Source organism: Varanus komodoensis, unplaced genomic scaffold (genome assembly GCF_004798865.1).
Source record: "Varanus komodoensis strain SLA01 unplaced genomic scaffold, ASM479886v1 scaffold29_1, whole genome shotgun sequence".
Classification (NCBI taxonomy): Eukaryota; Metazoa; Chordata; class Lepidosauria; order Squamata; family Varanidae; genus Varanus; species Varanus komodoensis.
The window spans coordinates 4,822,805-4,840,273 of record NW_025335759.1 but is presented as its reverse complement, the minus strand read 5'-3'; the positions used below and the strand labels follow the sequence as shown (position 1 = coordinate 4,840,273).

Sequence of the window (17,469 nt, the reverse complement as noted above, 5' to 3'; positions counted from 1 at the left end):
CTTTGGCAGATGAGTCAATGTAGAAAGAGTTCCATGAAGATTTGCAAGCCATTTTGTAGGGGTGAGATGATAGCACTTTTAGCTTATGAGAGGGTTGTATGGTGAAGTGTGCCGGCTTTGCATATAAAATGGATTAGATTGAAATGTTTATGGCTTGTAGTTAATCCAGATAATGTTGTTAGTTGCTAATGCTTGTACTTGTTAATCTTGTGAGCAGTAGTTCCATTTTAAACTTCTAGATATTTACTTATTCTAGCTTTCATTTTAAAAAGCAGTGTTACATTAGGACTATAAGCTTTTCTTAATTGGTTGGTTTGGGGGTTATAAGGAACATAGGCAAAACTTTGAAATCATGATAGGCTTCTGTAAAAATGGTAACTTAGTTACTATTCCATTTGTTCTATTTGTAACCTGCAAGTACATTGCATAGAATTGTTTTGATATGTAACTTAAAATGATCTGCTAAAATATATAAAGTCTCATGTCATCTTGTGTTCACCATGAAAGCATCTGTGCTTCTAAATGTTAGGGTAAACACTTGCTCATATCTGTTGCTTTGAAATTATTATTATTATTCTTCATTACATTTCTATACCGCCCACAGCTGAAGCTCTCTGGGCAGTTCACAGCATGAAGTTACACATAAGAATAGCATGCTATTGCTGGTATTTTGAAAGTGTTCTCAACAGGTTCAGCATGTGAACTAAAAATTTTTATAAATGCAAGAAGAATTTGTATTAGAAACATTCATATGGTCCTCCTTATAAATGGGAAACATGAAATGCTGGTTTTGAAAATTAGGTGAATCAATGCATTCGTATTGGAAGTGCGGTCTTTCTAACTTAAGTGATGGTCACACATTCAGTGAAAAGTATTTGATAAGATTTGTTTTATTAACCTGCTTGGTAGTTGGGAGAACACTTTTTGTAGAACTTTGTTGCAGCCTCCCTTCTGTTGATTTCCAATGTATATTTCCTTATGGGAGAAAAGTTAACCATAAAGGGATGTAGTATAAATTTATATCACTTTTCCACAATTGATTTTGCCTTTTGTCCTATTTAGAAGATTAAAACCCTAGATATTTTTTCATTAAGTGTTTATGTTTATGGTAAAGTAAATCCCTATGATGATGATGATGACAACATCTCATAGGCAGAATAAATATGTTACACTGAGCATAGGATAATCTCTACCTTCTACAATATCAGTCCTTCAAATGGTTTCCTTCTATGTTGTCTTTTCTTTCCCAATTTCTTGAAAAATTGAATGACCATTTTTATTCAGAAAGCTAGGAGAAACCCTAACTGAAAAGGTGTATAAAGTGTCACATTTCACATTAATGTTTCACTGGTGTGATTTAGAGTAGTTCATAGATTACCAGCAGGAGTTTCTTATGAAAAATCTGGGTTCTGAACTCAGTGACATGGTTGCTCCCTGTGCATGCATTGTCCTACCCGGGGGACTAGTGACAGTTTCCTTGAAAAATAATATTATTTTATTTTATTTTATTAAAACATTTTTATGCCACCCCATTTGCCGAAGCCTCGGGGCGGCTTACAACAACAAGTTAAAATCATCATAAATAACATTTTAAAATATATACATTAAAATAAAATACAAATATACAATATAAAATACAAAAAATACTGTCTGCAGTCCTGCCAGTGTGATCCAGGTCTTTCACATATTATTAGGAACAATATAGGTAGGTATAACCAGAGTGCCCCAGTTCCTATACTTATCCTGATGATGCATAGATTGGATTTTAGTTTCTAAATTGGGGTATCAGTTGGCTTTGTATTTAATCACTAGCCCAGTAGCCATAGGGGACAATGAACTGCATGCAGGAAAGTAACTGACAACTTCTATTCCAAATTTCCTGGCTGTACTCCGCTCTCTCTGCTGGATTGATTGCACACTTTGGCTTCTCATCTTATTTGCTTCAATTAATATAGTTAAATATTTTAGGGAGGCTATTATATGTTGTATAAATATTACAACAGTGAATGGAGATGGCTTTTATATTATAAACAGGTCTGATGGCAAATAATTACAGTTTTTATTCCATTTTGGGCAAATGGCTGACTTTATTTGCATCATTCTTTATTTTCTTGGTGCACTGTATAATGTTCTAGAAAAACAGATGTTTGAGGAATTTGATCTTTGTTGATAGGAACAGATCTGAACAGTATCTCCCAGACTAATATGTAGTTAAGAATGTAATTATTCCTTGACTTTTGTATTTCTCTGAATTTTATGAATATGTTCTTTGATTAGAAACCTAGACTATGCCATTAAAATATGTAATTAAGGATATAAAATATGTTTCAAAATATAAACTCTGAGAATGTTAAAATATGTATTTAAATATAAATTTTATGCAACATTTAAAAATACCACAAATTATTTTGAAAACAGCACACAACACACGCACACATACAATATATGCAAAATTCATATGGACCAAAAATCCCTAGTTATGAGTGTCATTATGATTCCTACTCTATTTAATTGTAAGCAGTTAGTCAAGTAATACACATACACACATGTATGGATAACATGAAAAAATAAGCTGATAAACCATTTAAACAATATAAATCAATATGACTGCAACCAACTTGAGAAGCATCTTGAAAAGTAGCCAAGGTAAATAAGACCATTTTCATCTGGAACCTAAAAGATAATGGAGTTCTTCCATTCTGCTTACTGGTATACTTAGTATATTGGTTTACATAAATCTTGGCTAAAGAAGTATGATTCTCATTTCTAGTTTCAAGTGCCTTTTGTTGTCCTAAAATCATTTGATCATGTAAGAGGATACTTGCTTTTCATCCCTTTAAGGAATTCACTGCAGAATTTAACTTTATTGCGGCTTATCAGACTTTTCCAACTGGTGCCCTTTGGGTATTTTGGGCTACAACTCCCGTTATTCCTGAACATTGCCTGAGCCACCTGAAGCTGATTGGAGCTGAAGTCCTGAACACCTGGAGGGCACACATTTATAATAATTACAAACTTAATACAAAATCAGTTAACAACAGCGTATTTATATTTTTAAAAATAAAGCGTGATGAGACAATGTAAGATGTTTATATATAAATGTATAAATTAACAGACCAACATCTTTAAAAAAGCATTATATGTTCTGATGACAATTAATTGTCTTAAATTAGCTCAATTTCTAAGAAGCGTATTGCCAGCCTCTCCCCCACCCCTTTAAGAAAAGAGTCCAACCCCTGTGATCTTGCCTGCTGATGGGCGGTAAAGATGTGGCCTAGGTGTGTCCCTCTTCTTGAAGTGGTGCATGTCTTATTTGGAACTACCATTTACTCCTGAGAAAAGCTGCACAGGTACAGATACATGGGTACCAGTGTTGTAGGAGGCCTCCAAACAAAAAAGCTGGGAGTAGAAAGGCTTTGCATCCTCTGAATCCAAAGGTCTTTTGGTCCCCTGAGAAGTCATACGATCCATCTCCCCAACTACATTAACCCATTGCTATTGTAGTTAATGTTCCCTCATAGAAACCAAACTATGTCCTTAAAAGAGTTATAAGCTAAGGTTTAGGGGACACCTTTCCAATTAATAGAATGTTTTTAAAAAGCAGATCCAGTAGGAAAAACAAGAAGAAAAACAGCATTCATCTTCTATTTTGATTAACATGAGCCAGCAGGGCTTTGGAAGTGGTGCATTATCTGCCATTTCACTCTGCCCAGCTCCAGTTAGGATTGTTCTGTAATTTGGAAATGGCTTTCATGGTCAAATTAACAACTGTCACTTCTCACCCACCCCAACTGTTATGTTGTAAATGGAATTTAGGCTGCATCCAATGTTTTGCATACAAAGTTCTAGTTGACCATATATGATTCTGGTAGACCATATATGAATTTTGCATACAAAATTATAGTTGACCCTGATGCTCTAGTTTTGGAATGCATTTCTTAATAAGCAATCCTATGCATGCTTAGACAAATTCTTAATGTCTCAATCAGCCATGCTGTTCTGCCAGCTTCTGCTGTGAACTTCTAAAGACCACAGAATGGAACAGAAAGTTCACCCCGAGGCTTATGCAAAGGGGGTGGCATATAAGCTGCCTAAATAAATGAATAAGTTTATATCTATAAAAGTCTTGGACTGTAATGTCCTGTGCAGATGTGCAACTATTATGCATGTTCAAAGGATTTAAGTAATTTCTTACAATTTTTTAATAGTATATACACAGATGCAGAAGTTTGATACATAGATGTTTATATAGGCAAGATTAATTAGTAAGTAATAAGGAATTGTCTTCTCAAAGGTATTGATCTTGTGTAGCCTGAAAGCTATATGTTTAAACTTTTTTTCCTTTAGCATATTTTAATTCTGTGAATGTTTAGTAACAATGCAGTAAGGCTGAGCTCAAATTTATGGGCCACTAGATGATATTGGCTGTAAAGTAATCTTTTCAAAGAAACTGTTTAGCAAAGGTGGGTTTAGGGTCAGGAGCTGAACTCCATATGTGGGCTGAGTCAGTATGGCCAAAATGTGATATTACCTGCTGAGGGACTACTAAGATACAAGCAGAGCAAGGTTTATGCATTACACAGAAATCAACAGTAGGACTAAATCACTCAATAAGTGTAAGGCGATCAAACCGGTCAGTCCTAGAGGAGTTCAGCCCTGACTGCTCTTTAGAAGGCCAGATACTGAAGATGAAACTCAAATACTTTGGCCACCTAATGAGAAGGAAGGACTCCCTGGAGAAGAGCCTAATGCTGGGAACAATAGATGGCAAAAGAAGAAGGGGACGGCAGAGAATGAGGTGGCTGGCTGGAGTCACTGAAGCAGTGGCTGTGAGCTTGGGTGGACTCCGGGGGATGGGGAAGGACAGGAGAGCCTGGAGGAGTGTTGTCCATGGGGTCGCGATGGGTCGGGCACGACTTGGCGACTAACGACAACAACAAGTGTGGGCAAGTAACAGAAGCAGCAAAGGCAGATGGATGAGAGGAGGAGCAGGAAACCTTGCGTTGGGTGCGGCAGGAGAAGGATGGGGGTGAAAAAAGAAATTCCGCCAAAATGACAAATGTGCTCAAAGCCTTAAAAGGAAAAAAAGTAAAGAGGGCAAACGTACTTGAATTAAGGTCTAAGAATCTTTAGTAGTGCTCTCCTTTGTCATAAGAAATGTTGTCTTATGCCATTTATTATATTTTGGTCAGCATTGATCTTGGAACCTAAATGTGCATTTAAAAGGAATCTAATTTGAGAAAAATTGTGCCAGGAAGATTAATAAACTAATATTGTTTAAGTTTTGCTACAAGAAAGTGTCTTAGTATGCTTTAGTAAATCTATATTAGTAAAATACATTTTCCTTCTATTTGAGAAATGAGTGTAACTGTTTGTTCTACTTCAGTAGAAATAGGTGTGGTCTGTGTACAGTGTTGCAAAGTTCAAGTGTATTTCTTATATCCTGTTCTCTAGGTAAGTTCTCTAGGTTCTCTAGATACGTTCATCCAGCATTTTTTTCTGCATAAAATTGCAAATTAAGAAAACAAATCAATGACTTTAACACAATGTTACCCAAGCATAGGTTCTAAAATGCTGAACTCGTTAGTATAGTATGCTGTACAAATCTCTCTGTTATTCAAAATGATGAAAAATGAATGTGTACATGCTGTTTTATATAAGAAGAAGCCACAAAGTTAAACATTCCTTCAGTTCTTGTACCTTATTAAAGGTGCTGGAAGTAACAAATTGGGGGGGAACTGTTAGAAATCATTGTGTGGAGGATACCCAATGTGGAAATTTATTCTGTTTGCCTCTGTCATCTGATAATACGCTGGAATGTGTCTATGTATAATCCATCTCCCATGCTGTATGTATGAAAGATTTGGGGAGAGAATTGTGGTTCAACAATGTTTTTGCAACCTCAATTTCTTCTCTTCAGGATACTTAATCTGCTAGGAGATCTTCCATCTTGGCAGATTAAACACTTTAGCTTGTGTGCTTTTTGGGGGGGGTGGAGTGGGAGTAATTTTGAATCGGAGAAAGAGTTTTCTTTTCCACTCCCTGTTAGATATTCCCAGAATACTCTAACCTACAAAAACAGTGTCAAGGACCTCAAAGGTGAAGATTGAATTTAGCTGGTGTACTTCAGCAGTTTTTGTATCCTCCAACCTCATTTTCTAGGTTTAAGGGAAGGAAGAGGCAGGCCACTTGTTTCTCTTTATTCTAATGGAAGACTGCATCACTGAGAATTTATGCCTCCTGTGCTCTGCTCTTGTGTTATCACTCTGTCTTTCCATTTTGGTACTTACTATTTCCTTTTTGAAAAATACCTGGGGTATTTCTTTAGCATGCAGAAGCCATCTTCTCTTTTCTGAATGGTTTCATTTTACTATTGTGGTCCCTGAGATATGGTTACCCTCTTTGCTGTTGGGAGAGAAGTTATACTTAAGCTAATTTTAAACTAGATCTTGTCTGGTCATTCAGAAATGCCAGGTATGTTCAGGTATAATGTTGCCCACCCCTGATGGTTATAGCTTTTTAAAGAATCACACTATTAGTTCCTGGCTCTCACCACTATTTCTGAAACCAGTGTTTCTGAACTAGGAGCCCCCATTACAAACTCATTTCAAAATGGAATGAGGTGAGTTTCAAGTTTGTGATATGACATGAGAGGCTGAAAGGAAAGTGGAGAGCAAATCCCATAAGGGCACCTGTAATCTCTTGGGTTCCCCTGAAATTGTTCTTTGGATTTCAACCATGGTATCATCTTGTCAACCAAGGTCACATGTGCACTTTAAAATTTGCTCAAGTTTTTGATGTTGTGTTGGACTCTTAACACTGAATGTGCACTGTAGCCCAGCTATTTATTTTGCTATACTTAGCTTGGATGGTTTAGAAAAAATAGTGCAGAACTTGCTTTACTTCTTCTCATTAATGTAGTTGTTGGACTGTAAACTGTTCATGGTTCTAGTTTAAATGGGGGAAACTTATCACTTTATATGGAGTGCTGAAACCAAAACTATATGCATATGTTTCTTAGGTTATTGTGAAATATCCTTGGCTACAATCATGTTCATATTTAAGGGAGTAAGAGCCATTAAACTTTCCGCTGAGTAAATATGGCACGCTTTTATGTAAAAGTAACGTTTGTTGAGTTAATTGGTTTATTTCTTAGTGCAACCTTCCTTAATCTGGTGACCTGCAGATGTATTAGACTACAACTCCTAGCATCCCCAAACCCTTCTTGTTGGCAGATGCTGGGAATAATAATGTGGCATATTTGGAAGACATCAAGTTGAGGAAGTCTGTTTTAGTGTGTACATTTAGGATTGTATTCTTATGCAGCTTGCTGGACAGCTCCTTATTAATACAAAAGCTACAGAACACTGTGAAAAGGCAAGAATGGTTATGCTTCATTAGTAATGCATATCATATGAAACAGTGATAGTCTGTCAATGTTCATCCATGTTATATTATTGTATTTTCAAAGTATTAGTGCACTATCAAGTATAATTTTTATCAGATGCAATTTTAATGATTTCTTTGAATTCCATGTTATCCTGTGGAAGTGGGAAATGCTTAGTTATCATAATAGTTTAACAAACACAATTGCTTTAGTTTGCTTTTCAGGAAATCTGATTGAGTGGTTTTACGACTATTTTCATTGCATAGACAGAAACACAAACTATTTGTCTGACTAGGACTGAGTATGATCATAGCCAGCTTTTTGGTCTCTCTGTGCTTTTTCACATTTTGAAGGCGCTTTCTCCCAGTGGTTTTAACTCTAACAATGATATCAACTGTGCTTGCAGGAAAGAGGATTTGTGTGGCTTTTTATTCCTTTATGCTCCATGAATGTGGATTTTGACAAAATTGTCTTGGTTGTGCTGTCAGCTGCATACTGAAACTAATAGGTAATTGGTCTGGTATTATGCCTCTAACAATTAGAATGATCCTTTGATCTGGATGTAAATTGGGTACAGTTTCTGATTCATGTAAGATAAATCTTAATAGTTGGCTGTATTACTAACCTAACGTATTTCCTTAATTACCAAGAGCAAAGAAAATAATGTTCATCCATAACAAAAATGCCAATATCTGTGCTGGCAAACATCTGTATGACAACCAACCACAGGGTCACAAAATAGTAGTGAGCTTTTGACTTCTCTAAAACTCTCCATCTTAAGAATCAGATTGATGAAGAATTCTGGAGAACATAAAAGCTTGCTCAATATTCTGTGACATTTTAGTTAGGCCTGTTAAAGGTATTGCTTGACCATGGATTTTGGACTATTTAGTGCTTGTTATCATGAACCCTAGCAATATACATAATATAAGGTGATTTTTTAAAAAGCTTGAGGGCATGGAGCAATTGTATGTATTGGCTGTGTTCACATAAAATGGTGAGCCAGAATTGCATGATTAATATAGACAATCATGCTGGTATGTTCTGTCTATTGCTCCTGCTTGCAAGCAGGAATTGCTCAAATAACAGAATTTGCCAGCCAAAGAAAGCCTTGAGCTATTTCCAAAGCTGAAGTCCTGGGTTGTTTCTCCTGTTGAAAGCCAGAGTCTGAAGCCAGGGATTGTAGCTGGTTTCTGAATCCTTACTTCTTGGAAAAGTGACAATCAATAGCTGGGTCCAGATGTAACAAAATGCTTTCTATGGCTTTTAAGTTCCTTATTACTGTAGCTACTCTCATTTTCAGGGAGAGCTAAGTGGGAACAATTAGGTAGTGTGCACAAGCCCATTTATTCATTGATAAGGCAGCCTTTGCAGAAATTAAGGCCTACTGTTTTGTGCACACACAGCCACTTTCTGCTACTGAAAGTTGGAAGAGGCACCACTTACTGTTTTAGCTAATATGAAACAAAAATAAATAAAACATAAATTATAAATTTGATCACAAAAGTAGTAAAGTGGCCGGGGTGCTTTTTTTCTGTCAAACCCATCATCTCAGTTACTTTTCTTCCACAGTGTAAAACATATGGAACTTTGCTTGTAAGTCCAGCTTTATTAGGGGGTGAACAAGCCAGAGATCTTAGTTGTATATATCATTCATCATTCCACAGAAGTAGACTTCCTGATTTCTTCAGCTGCTCCTTTTGCAGAAGGAGCCAAGTGGGAGTTATTGGGCAGTATGCATCAGCAGACTTGCTTTTTCACAGTAAGCTGAAATTCTTTAGAATTTGTTAAGCGTGATTTTTTAGCTTTTCCCCTTCAAGTAGAAAAATGGGTTGATGGCAGTAACTCTCCCTGGAAAAAATCCCCTAATTACTTCTCTGATCATTGTGTTAGCTCCTGTGGCTGCTTTTCAGAAAGCACACACAAACACAAAAATATAAATTGATTAAAATACGGAAGCTAATATTTGGGTTTGGCCCAAGAGTGTAGTGGGGGAGATCACTGTCCCTCCTCCACTGCCTCTCAAGAGTCTTCATTTTACTGGTTTGTGGCTGACAGCTGCCACTGAGTCAGAGAACTGAATTTAATGGGTTAAGAACATGGGTGTTTTTTCAATAGTTCCCAACAGTTCCTGAGAACTGGAGAAGCCTGCCAGGCATACATGTGTGCTTTCTGTGACACTTTCCTTCACGGTCAGCCTCTGTTCCTCAGCTTCATGTGGTCAGCTTGCGTTTGCCTCTCCAAAAACTACCTCCCATCTCTCTTGCATTCATACCACACATTTGGACACTTCTGTTCCAATTTAACAGTCATTCCTTCCTCAAAGAATCTGATTAGATCTCTGTTACACCCTGCTGCCGTTACAGGTTTTCTCCTCCAGGGAAAGAATATTATGCTAAACTTCAGGCTGTATACATAAAGATCCAAGGACTTGTGGAGTATTGTACTCCAAAGGTTTCACTTTCATTTTTTCTGCTTGTCTTTCCCTCCTCACACTTAGCTTCTTGTGCAGATCTATTCCACTTCCAGTGATCTTCTATTTATTGATTTTTTTTAAAACTTAGTACTTAAGAGGTAAGGGGTTGATTCTGTGTACATAGATTTTCAAAGGAACAATGACATTAAAGATTTTTTTCTCAACTCTGTGCTTATTTTATAACGTTTTGTTGTGGATAAGAGGCATGTGATCTCTGCAGACACAAGTTCAGAGTTTTGAGAACTGTAAACCCAAGCATCTGTGATAATATCTTCAAGATAGAAAAATTGTCCTATAATCTTACAGAAACATCTGGTAAAGCATGGCATTTTGAATGGATTTCATTTATCAAAGAATGTAAACATTGCAAGAATGCATAGCCTCATGCTACATAATTAGAAAGCAAATCCCTATTTCATGATGAATTACCTTTGGATTATAATGAATCTTAAATACAAAACTATCTTTAGATAGATTTTATCAAAAAGCATTTTATTTTTAAAAATCCAATTTAAATCTAAAAAAATCTGATTTAAATAAATTGATTTTTATCCGCCCTGGTCCAGACTGTTGCTCTTGGGAGAATATAGCAACATAGGTTTATATAAGTGTGAGTAATTAGTGCCCGAGTTTCCCTTTTTCTTCTTCCCTCACTGTCCCTTTCCCCTTGTATGTCTTGTTTTTAGATAGTAAGCCTGTGGACAGGAACAGCCTTATTAATTCCATACAAGCCATTCGTGGAGCTTTTTTGCTGGAGAGTGGCACAGGAATTTAATAAGAGAAATCATTCATTCATAATAAAGTTAATAAGAAATAACTGTCATTGTTTCATCTCAAAAAAGAGGTACCCTCATTTTGCAGTCATTACTCAAGAGAAATCCAAACAGAGTGACATAGCTCATTTTTATTGTTCAATTATAGGTTGCATAATCTTGGAAATAGGTGTGGCTTGGGGTGTATGGCCTTGTGGTGCGGTTCTGACTATCATGGAGAAAGCACCCCCCCACTTCTAAATTTGCACTACACCACTGATCTGCCATGCAGTTGTTTGTTTGTTTGTTTTTGCTAAAGAAAGATAAACCTGATTAGCCAATATCAGAGACAATTTGCTGTTTATTTCACTGATGTCTGGATTGCAGCTTAATGCATTAGGCAATAGTTTCTAGGTAGGGAGGTTCATTTTGTCTGTTTCAGTAGTTAAATTCTTTCAGCATATGTAAATCGATGTCTAAACTGGGCTACAACATTATTCCATTGATAAATTCCACTCCCACTCCTTTTCCTGCTTTGTTTCTTTTACTAGCTAAATGGCAGTGGTTTTCTTAATGTCTCTTAATGTTGTTAACATGATCTTTCCTGTTCAAATTAATATTCTGAGAACTACTTGGATTGAAATTCAGTACACATGTATTTCTGAGTGAGTCTTACTGAACAGAATATTACCCATGATTAAGTGTACATACATACTGGTAGCCTTTGAAATTTAAAATTGCAGACCATCAATAATCCTGTGTTTGGACTTCTAAGGGAAACCTACAGTTAGCACTATTGAGAAATGGGGCAATCAAAACCTTGCCAAAAGCTACCTCAGTTTTTCAATCCATGTTCCGCTGTTGTCTGCCTGGCAACATCTGTGTTAGAGGTTTCCCTAAATGGAGCAGGGATATTAAGCATTTCCCAGTTGAGTATTTTTAATACAAAATGAAACAGAAGCTTAATAAGGCAGCTGGTGAGGACTGGGGATGCAATGGGGAAATCTTCATTAGCTGTGTCTGTATTTCAAAAGATAACAGAACTGGGAGGGGAATCCAGAATTATTAAGAAGAACAAAGAGAAAATGAGTACATTTGTACTGTGTGATGATGGAGTGGCTGTGTTAGTGAAAGATGGAGGGCTAGATTTTAAACATTCACCTTGAACATGGAGATGCACAAATTATATTGTAATACAAAAATAATATTTGAGGAAATTAGAACCTATTCCAGGTTGACACATTTTAGTAATAGTGTGAGAGTTAAAGATTGATTGACTGAACCTGCTGAATATATCAAATTGCATAATAAAAATACAAAAAATAGCCTTTCATTTCATCATTGAAATAGTTTACCTTATAGTTTTCCATAAATTGTTGTAATTTGTCCTAAACTTTTTATGGTTGTCATCCATTCTGTTTGTTTTAATGTGCTGTTTTAGATTTATCCTGCTTTCTGCTTTGGAAATTAATTTTAATTGAAAGGTAGACTAGAAAATTTCTTACTATAAGCAAGTTCATGCTATCAAAATTCAGATTTGTTGCACAAATACTAAATTGGCTGAGGTATGTATGTTACTTTGCTGTGTAAAACTGCTGATAATTTCTTAGGGAAATTTAAGTAAACATAATAAAAAATGAGATAACATAATTGTTTGAAATACTGTTTATCCAGTAAAATGCAAAAGTGTTAAACAAGCTTGTAATACTTAAATCTGGAAGTTATTCTTTAAAAAGCAGGGAGTTCTTATAAAAAGTAGCATATTTGCAGTCAGTGTTTCATGTTTCAAAATCTCCCCCAGCCCTGCTTATATTATTGAAAGTATAAGTTCTGTTTAAAGAGAAATTGACCATGAAACAGGTTTTTAAAAGTTAAGAAAAGGCTTTTCCTAATGTCAAAAACATAACAAAGCCTCAGAGAAGTCCAGGAGAATCATTAAGGTTATGCATCCTCTGTCTTACTCTTGTCACATGTTTCTGTTTCAGTATCAGACCTGAAATCTGATTGACTTAACTCTAAATTATCAATCTTATTAAAAAGATCAAAAACCCAGTCAGGGAATATTAGTAACTGATCAATAATTGTTCTAGTCTTCTGTACTGTGGAAGGGCTTTTCCAGGAGCAGCTGAGGATGGGCCCAACTGTCAGAATAGTGCAAATCTTTGGCCGGTTTTGGCCACTGTGCTGACTTAGGTAAACAAAAAAGATAATTAGTGTTTTAAGAAAGAATGAGGGACATTTTAGGAATCGTCTTGTTTTGTTACAGTGTTATAACACTGTATTACTCCCATTACAGTAGCTCTTTTAGAGTATTTATGTATTTATATATTAAAAACTCACATCCTGTTCCTATATATTTGCACCTATAACTAAGATGTAGCAGATAACTGATCGGGTATTTGAACCTTGGACTCAAAAATGTGAACATGATTTTCTTGCTTATTCTTACTGGAATGGTAAATGTGCACACTGGAGATGCTTGAAAATATATGTATTTTGAGGAAATAGATTGCTCCCATATCAAAACAAAATTTCTGTATGCTTAAATACTGCTAGGATAGTATAATGTGCTGACACCATTCTCTGTGGGAAAGTATTTTAAGCCTGCTAAATAGAGTAAATTCAATAGTGCAGAAGGGACATGGACACTAGTTCTGTTCTGCAAATTCTGGTTTGTACTTGTGTAGGAGGTTGCATAAACAGAACATTTGATTTAATTTCATTTTTCTCAGTCAAGGCACTAGTGTGCATTGTAAAGTTTTCCCTTGGACAGAAAACTTTTTTGTGAGTAACGGACACAAAAGGGTTTCTTGCAATCACATTTGAGAATTTGAGAATTCAGAGAAAACAATGAAGATGGAGGAAGGAGAAGCACTGGAAAAAGAACTGCTTGTGCATGCCCATCTCTGCATTTCCCATTCCATTCCCAGCCCCCTGCTAAACTTATTTGTCTGAAGCTAATAGAGCTTCCCTCTATGAAACACAATTCTGATGTAATTCTCAAGGAGACTTGGAGACAGGCATCTAACGTAATCCATAGGTGGGGTTAGTTTCAAAGCTGCATATCCTGTCAGCAGACTAGGCTGGTATAAATAGATGGTTGTGCAAACAAAGTTTGTCCTGGGTCCATCTATTAAATTGGCAGATATCATTTCTTTTTCCTCCCTAGGGAGTGACTTGCTTACTTTGTTTAAATACCAATTAAGCCAGTAGTTGCACGTAAACCAGTCTCTCATTCTCCACTTCAAAGGCTTGGGTGGTAGATTGGATAAGTTTGTAAAAATAGGATGTTTTTGTTTGTATTTTCCCAAGTGAACTGAATAGAATCCAATAACAAAAGCAAGTTGATTTGGCAATCAGCCCAAAATGTAGCTCAGTTTCTCTGTCATTCCACTCTTACTACTGAATGTGAATGTACCTATTTTATGTTCATCCTGTACTGTAAGCACAAACTGAAAAATGTGGGAACTGAGTGTGATGATTATATTGGAGGTATAATATTGAAGAAAACTGTCAGTTTCCAGCTGCATTTTGGTATAATTATAAATTAGAAACACATTAATTCCATATTTTTATTACAGGTATACATTATTTACTAATATTTATGGAGGTATACATATGGGAGAATTTAATTTATAATATTTGAGAAAGAAAATTGGCTACTGATGTAATTAAGGATGACAAAATACTTGCCACCTCTGCGGCAAATAAACACCTAATTTGCATTTTCATGAAATGCTGCAAATGGTGCTTCTCTAACTTGAGGAAAAGAATAATTGAAGTAATATTATTTATTTTAATTTAGAAGGAAGCTGTAATGTACATTGAATCCTTAGAGAGGCCTTTCTTAAATGTGCTTTTAACAAAAGATGTTAGAGTTTAAAGTATAACTGAAATTTGAATCAGTTTTATGTTGTTCTCCCTAAGTAGGTTATGCAGTTTTATGTTGGTTATGCAGTTGAAAAACAGCTCCAACCTCTAGTTGGGATCCATGTTAGGGTCCTCCTCCCTATATCACAGCCAGTGCAGAAAGAACTGGAACCTCAGAGAAGGGCTTTTGAGACATTCTAGAGGGTAGGTAATGAGACTGGCACCAATAAGATATCCTAGTGGTGCTTAGCTCCTTCTCCTCTGCTCTAAAGCATCTCACTTACATGGATAAGATGGATATGGTACATTTTTCTCAGCCCTCCATCAGTAGGATGGAGGTAATAATGCTGCTAACCTGTATTACAGGACTGTTGGAAGCATTACTGAGCTAATATCTGAAGTCCTGAGAACTTGAAATGCATCATATAAATGTTCATATAGATGACTTGTATGTGATTCTTATCTTTCACAACTACCATGCTGAACAATGCATCACTGATTAGATGAAACAGCCACCTCTTAACAGGAACATGAACACTTCCTCTCTCGATCACAAAATGCTTAGTCTCACATGAGTGGAGTTGCACAATTCCTTAATTTTAGCAGTTCAGTACATACATGGCTTTGCCAAGGAAGTGTGGTTTTCACTTAAGTTCTAGCCACTATGATATTGTTTAAATATTTTCCATTATAGGTTGTCTTATGGGTCTTTTTTATGTCAAACAGCAACTTATAATAATACTGCTTTCTTAAGATGAGAAACTGGAATAAAGGGTTAATACCTAATTTGGCAGAGATGGTAAATTGGCCTTTGATTTTTCTCTGTGCCCCCTATTAAGAATGACAACAACTAGAGTTGCTGAATTGCATCTAGTTGCACCCAGCTAGATATTTATATACTTCAAAAATGAATGTGCATGTAAAGTTATATATAAAAGTTATTATTCACAGCAACAACACTCTGATAGGTGGTACTTGTAATGTTACAAACTTTGTGACTGCAGTCTATTTTTTGCTCACATAGCATTCCATAAGTTTCTTAAACATTTCATTCAACAGAAACATCATGACAACTGAAAAGAGTTTAGTGGCAGAGGCTGAGACACCTAAGCAGCAGCCGCCAAAAGAGGAGGAAGTAGCTACTGAAGCAGGTACCCAGGAAGCTTCTTTGGAGAGGGCACCTGAAGGGGATACTCAATCAAAGAAGAAGTCAAGAACATCTAATGGTGACACGCCTACACGAGAGGACCAGAGCAAGAACAAAGAGCGCACTTCTGAAAGTCGGGGTTTATCACGCTTGTTTTCATCATTCCTCAAGAGGCCCAAATCTCAGGTTTCTGAGGAAGAGGGCAACGAGACAGAAACAAGGGAATTTGGTGAAGGAGGCCAGAAAGAGACAGATATAGGAGTTGATCTTAATGAAGAGATTCTGCTGAAAGCCCCCATAGCAGCTCCTGAACCTGAGCTCAGGACTGACCCATCTTTAGACCTTCATTCCTTAAGCAGTGCAGAAACACAGGTGAATATGACACAAGCTATTTCCCTATCTGCCTAATTTGTTAATTCTCATTCCAGAAGATTTTTATCCTATCCTATACTTCGAACGTTAATGGAGGTCATTCTCAAGTAAGTGTAACTGGAATGGTGGTGTTAGTATTTTCCTGGTGAAGAGGTTTATTTAACTAATTCTAAGTTCTAGATTGTAACATAAGTTATATGGTGTTACTTAAATATCTCACTGTTCTTTTTGACATTTTATCCCTGATCTAATTCCCAATATATGTATGCAAACAAAGCAAAACATTGAAGGCTTACACATGTATGAGTGTATGGCATGGTAACTAGTGTGTGAAGTTTGGATGAGGGAAATACAGACTCAAATACTTGTTCAACCCCAAAAGCTGTTGATGGATTTGAGAAAATTTTGTTTTGCAGCTTGACTAACTTCACAGAGTTATTCTAAAGTGAAAATAAAACACTTGTAAAGTGAAATGGTTCCCAGACTCCTGGTAATTCATTCATAATTGTCCAGAATTTTAACATACACAAACCGACTTTCAGGCTAACCTCAAACTTCTAAATTAATTAGCATTCAATTAATTCAGTTCTAGGCTAGTACAAATCCTGCCAGACTAATCTGATTTCAGTTTTTGTTTGGGTAACCTCCCTGATGGACTGTGGGAATGCAACGGATGTAACAAATCTTGACTTCAGCAAACTTTTGACAAAGTGCCCCATGATATCCTGATTAGCAAACTACCTAAAAGTGGGCTTTGATGGAACTGCTCCAGCCGAATCCACAGTTGGCTAAAGAATCAGACTCAAAGAGTGCTCACCTTTTCAAACTAGGGAGAGGAAACAAGTGGTGTACTGCAGGGTTCAGTCCTGGGCCCACTGCTCCTCAACATTTTTATGAATACATTGGCTGAGGAAGTGCAGAGAATGATTATCAGATCTGCAAGTGATGCACAACTTGGTAGGATAGCTAATACCCTGGGACACAGAAGGATGATCCAAGGTAATCTTGATAGGTTGGAGTGCTGGGCTGAAAACAACAGAATTAAATTCAGTAGGGAAAAATGCTAAGTTGTACACCTAGGAAAAACAAGCCAAATGGGGATTATTTTGCTCAACAATACTGCAAGTGAATTGCTGTAGATCACAAGCTGAATATGAGTCAATAGTGTGATGTGCCTGCAAAAAGGGCAAGCTAGTTTAGGCTGCTTTAATAGAAGTATCACTTCTAAATCATGTGATGTACTAGTTCCCCTTTACTCAGCACTGGCGAGGCCTCATCTGGAGTATGTATGCATGTATTTATTAGATTTCTAACCCATCCCATTAGCCTTAAGGCTTCCTAGTCATGTTACAGAAACAAAATAAAAAAATAAAATACAGAATAAAATAAAATTCAGTGTAAAACAAAATGTAAAATGCAATATAAAACAACAATTACAAATTAAAAAAACATTAACAGCAATATA

General features: G+C 36.3%; 1 protein-coding gene across 31 annotated transcripts in view; it reads left to right on the top strand.

Annotated features, from left to right (window-relative positions):
• Window positions 1-17,469, top strand: part of EPB41 (erythrocyte membrane protein band 4.1) — a 116,993-nt gene that overhangs the window by 41,963 nt on the left and 57,561 nt on the right. For 30 of the 31 annotated variants that reach the window (XM_044434699.1, XM_044434700.1, XM_044434726.1 and 27 more), the window contains one exon: window positions 15,545-16,004. In XM_044434699.1, the coding sequence (XP_044290634.1) occupies window positions 15,545-16,004 (460 nt within the window). The other variant, XM_044434718.1, reaches the window with a different exon arrangement.